This window comes from Nicotiana tabacum, chromosome 2 (genome assembly GCF_000715075.1).
Source record: "Nicotiana tabacum cultivar K326 chromosome 2, ASM71507v2, whole genome shotgun sequence".
Classification (NCBI taxonomy): domain Eukaryota; kingdom Viridiplantae; phylum Streptophyta; class Magnoliopsida; order Solanales; family Solanaceae; genus Nicotiana; species Nicotiana tabacum.
In genome coordinates this window covers 85,941,936-85,946,217 of record NC_134081.1, presented here as the reverse complement: position 1 = coordinate 85,946,217, position 4,282 = coordinate 85,941,936, and the positions used below count along the sequence as shown (strand labels likewise).

Here is a 4,282-nt window from a genome sequence, read left to right as displayed (position 1 = left end):
CCTCCCCCCCCCCCACTGTGAGCGTAGATGATTTATATATACGAGATGGACTTCCCAGGGCATGGATTTGCCTTACTTATTTATAAGTGTGATGAATTTCCCTAGACATGGATCTTGTCCGAAATATTTACATTTTGGGATAAATTACCCCAGGGCTGGATTGACCTTATACGGTACTGAGTGACTGACTGTCAGTCAATGTATATATATACAAGATGGAATATCCTTGGGCTGGATTGGCCATAAACAGTACCGAGTGACTGAGCGATTAGTGATCAGAAGTACACAAGGTTTTCCACTTAGATGTCATATCCCTCGTATCATGCAGTATTTATCTATCTTACTTGTACTGAGTTTAACTGCTGAACTTAAAAGCATGCCTACATTTCTGTACCGTTATTTACATACTGGATTGTACCTGAGGAGCTCATCACTACTTTCAGCCCAGAGTTTAGTCTTGTTACTTATTGAGTTGGTTGTACTCATACTACACTCTGCACCTCGTGTGCAGATCCAGGTGCTTCCGGACACGGCGACTGTTAGACCTCAGTGTGTTACCAGTTGGAGACTATCAAGATAACTGCTTGGCGCCCGCTGACCTTGTCTCTCTTCCTTTCAGTTATTGTATTGTTCTATATTTTCAGACAATGTTTTTATCGGTCAGACTTTGTATTCATTTAGATACTCATGTACATCAGTGATACCGGGTTTTGAGAGTGTTTTGTATCTGTAATTGTAAAGTTTTCTATTGAATTCAAATATTATGTTTTCAAACTTGAAAGAAATTGTGGTTTATTGAGGTTGTCGGCTTGCCTAGTAATAAAATATGCGTCATCACGACAGATTAGGATTTTGGATCGTGACAGTCTACCTCCAAACGTTTAACCTATCGTTAACATTGTCATCAGACTCGTCAATCAGTTCTATATAATCCGTAAAAATAAACTACTATAAAATATTTAAAATTACAAATTTCATAATTTTAGAGTCTTTTTAAATACACGGAACGGAGTGAGTAGTAACTTTTTTATACACGGGAACCTGCTATGCAAAAGACAGAGCTATCAAAGAGATGGCTGACCGTTACTTTCCAAACACCATACCTGTCTTCGTCGATGAAACTACAGTACAACAGTCATTTCCCTTAGGAGCAAAAGATCCGCTGTTGAAGCTTCTTCATTTGCCCTATAGAACCGTTTGTCAGAAGCTCCAAAGGGCTGCTCTCGACCTCAAAGAAACGGTACGAAGCAATTCCTCCATTTCAGTTCATGTGAATTTATTTGACTTTGACATAAATTTTAAAAAAATAAAAGAATTTTGAAATTTGTGTAGTTTTAAATTTAGAAAGGATCATTTTTTAAAATCAATTAAAAAGCAAAAAGTTCACATGAATTGCAATTGTGGGAGTATTATTTTCGACCCAAGTATCGAGTGCCTACAAGGTGTTTGTGTAAATTCCTTTTGCTTATTGATTTTGTTGTGGTATGTTTCAGATTGTGAAGGAAACGTGGGTATCTAAAGGAGGACGTGTGAGTGACTATACACTTTATACCGGAGCTTTGGGAACTGCTTTTTTGCTATTTAAAGCTTACCAAGTTACTAGTGACAACAATGATCTTGCTCTCTGTTCTCATATTATCAAGGCTTGCGACTCTGCTTCCCGTGGTTCTGGGTAACCCCTCTTTCCTCATTTGTCTCCCTGCGCAATTCGCGAGGGGAGACATAACTTTTTTGAGCTTAAATTTGATTTGTCTTGTCTAAAGAAAAATGAGAACATTTCTTGTGGTTTTAATTACCCTGCATGGAAAGTCATCTTTATTGTCAATGACCCATGTGGATGATATCTAGTACTCTCACAATAAGTCAATTGATAGACAAGTAGACATATTGAGGTTTAAAGAGTTAGTATATGACTGGAAATCTTCCAAATGATCATCAAGCCGCATACATATGCGGATTGGCCAAAATAGGAAGGATATTTAAAGGCGAAGAAGTTGAATAGAGGATGAGGAAATGGATATGTGTAGAATATCCATTATCTGTTTGTTTATTCTGTTCTTTCTTCTAAAATCCTTAGTTCTAATTATAATTTAAAATTCCTACTATTCTTTAGTGAGTTTAAATATCTTGTCTTAATTTATGCAGTCTATAGTTATGTAATGTGTAAATATAAAGAGAATGGTTAATGTTATATGGGATAGGGAAGACCATCAATTATAGTGCTGTCTAACAATTGGTAGGACCTCTTGTTGATTAATGGGGATTGGAGGGTAAGGCTTTTGGTGTCACAAGTTTTACGGAGAAAATTTGCTTGTGAGTCACTAGTTTTACAAGTTTTACAGAGCAAATTTGCTTGTGAGTCACTAGTCCTTCTATTTATTGAGTAAAAAGGATCTATCTTTCTCTCTTCGTGCGTTTAATTTTTTGGTTATGATTTGGTCTACTTGTTGGTGTTCTGCATTTTCTCTTTCCTCTTTAGTCGTTCTGATAGTTGGGTTAGAAAAGAAATCTTAAGTCAGCACTAGTCAAATGTTCCGACCAAAACATTAACAGAAGTTTCTGTTTCATGATCTCCAGCATATCAAAGTTTTTAAGGTAAAATACATGAGGATAAGTTGAACTGTAATTTGTGAAACTGCAGGCGTGTGACCTTCATATGTGGACAGGCTGGTGTTTATGCTCTTGGTGCAGTTGTTGCCAAACACAGTGGGGATGAACAATTGTGCCACTATCTAACAAAATTCAAAGAGGTGGATATATACTCCTGCCTTAGCTACGCTGGTCCTCAGTTTCCATCATTATGTCCTTTTCATTGTTCCACATAGTGGTGTTTCTGTTGATGTCAATTGTCTCTCATTATCTGTCTATAAATGCAGATTGAGCTTCCTAAAGATCTTCCAAATGAGTTGTTGTATGGGAGAGCTGGTTTCTTGTGGGCATGTTCATTCTTAAACAAGAATATTGGTAGAGATACAATATCTCCGACCCAAATTGTAAGAAATTTCACAAATTTAATCACTTTTTGCGTCTTATACCTCATTATAATGGCCTCTTAATTTGGTTGCAACTTTTTATGCAGCAAGCAGTTGTTGCTGAGGTAATAAAGTCCGGACGAAAATTGGGGAAAGGAAGATGTCCTCTAATGTATGAATGGCATGAAAAAAAATACTGGGGTGTTGCTCATGGACTGGCTGGGATAATGCATGTACTTATGGACATGGAACTGAAAGCAGACGAGGTCGAGGATGTGAAGGACACACTGCATTACATGATCCGAAATCATTTTCCCAGTGGAAATTACCCCTCAAGTGAAGGAAGTGAATCTGACCGACTTGTGCATTGGTGCCATGGTGCTCCAGGTGTTGCCCTTACCCTAATCAAAGCAGCTAAGGTATGGAGTACTAATCGTGATACTTTATCTAGTACTTAGCCTATATCACAATACTCTCCTCTTTATTAAAAAGTTGACAGGAAGATCAAATTATATTATGCTGTGGCTGAAAGTTGGACTTTGTTTAGGATGGTGCAAGTCACTGCCTAATCCTTGTGCTCGTTTCACTTTGATCCTTCAATCTCCTTCACCAAACTATCCGAATCATCTGCTCATCTGTTATAAATTTTCAGGTTTTCAGCATTGATGAGTTTCTTCAGGCAGCTGCAGAAGCGGCTGAGGTGGTTTGGAATCGGGGCCTGCTAAAACGGGTGGGAATTTGTCATGGTGTTAGTGGGAACTCCTATGTATTTCTTTCACTATATCGTTTGACAGGTAAAGTGGAGTACTTGTACAAGGCGAAGGCCTTTGCATGCTTTCTACATGCTAGAGCTCAAACACTTATATCAGAGGGAGTTATGCATGGAGGTGATCGCCCGTACTCTTTGTTTGAAGGAATTGGAGGAATGGCTTATCTCTTTCTCGACATGATAGAACCAATGGAAACGAGGTTCCCTGCATATGAACTCTAGTTTTGTACATACAGAATATGCCGTAGAATCAGCCATGTATATATTTTACCTAATGTGGATGTATTACCTCTGTGTTTGTACTGGAAGTGATGGTTTCTGTTTGGAAGGGCGGGCACATGAATATAGTTGGCTTTTCTGCACCTCTAATCTAGGTAGCTTCCCTAACCTATTTATTTCCTTAAGAAAATATTGAATACTAGTAGTACTAGTTTTGTCCCAAATATGAACTTGTCATGGGCAAAGTAGTAATGCTATATCCTATAAATTTCCCTCTTCCAAATATGCAAAGGCCTAACGTGGATGTATATCATTTGACTCC

General features: G+C 38.0%; 1 protein-coding gene across 1 annotated transcript; it reads left to right on the top strand.

Annotated features, from left to right (window-relative positions):
• The first annotated feature begins 1,009 nt into the window (after nucleotides 1–1,009).
• Nucleotides 1,010–4,066, top strand: LOC107787394 (lanC-like protein GCL2). The gene is made up of 6 exons (XM_016608958.2): nucleotides 1,010–1,240; nucleotides 1,494–1,672; nucleotides 2,642–2,750; nucleotides 2,877–2,993; nucleotides 3,080–3,391; nucleotides 3,625–4,066. Exons 1-6 carry the CDS (start codon nucleotides 1,073–1,075, stop codon nucleotides 3,961–3,963), a joined length of 1,224 nt encoding a protein of 407 aa, XP_016464444.2. The 5' UTR covers nucleotides 1,010–1,072; the 3' UTR covers nucleotides 3,964–4,066.
• Nucleotides 4,067–4,282: the final 216 nt, after the last annotated feature.

Excerpts from the sequence above, each read along its gene's own strand:
- LOC107787394 (XM_016608958.2), top strand. The coding sequence starts at position 1,073 with ATGGCTGACCGTTACTTTCCAAACACCATACCTGTCTTCGTCGATGAA. Across the intron at positions 1,673-2,641 it reads TCTGCTTCCCGTGGTTCTGG|GCGTGTGACCTTCATATGTG; the intron begins GTAACCCCTCTT and ends GTGAAACTGCAG. Across the intron at positions 3,392-3,624 it reads CCCTAATCAAAGCAGCTAAG|GTTTTCAGCATTGATGAGTT; the intron begins GTATGGAGTACT and ends ATAAATTTTCAG.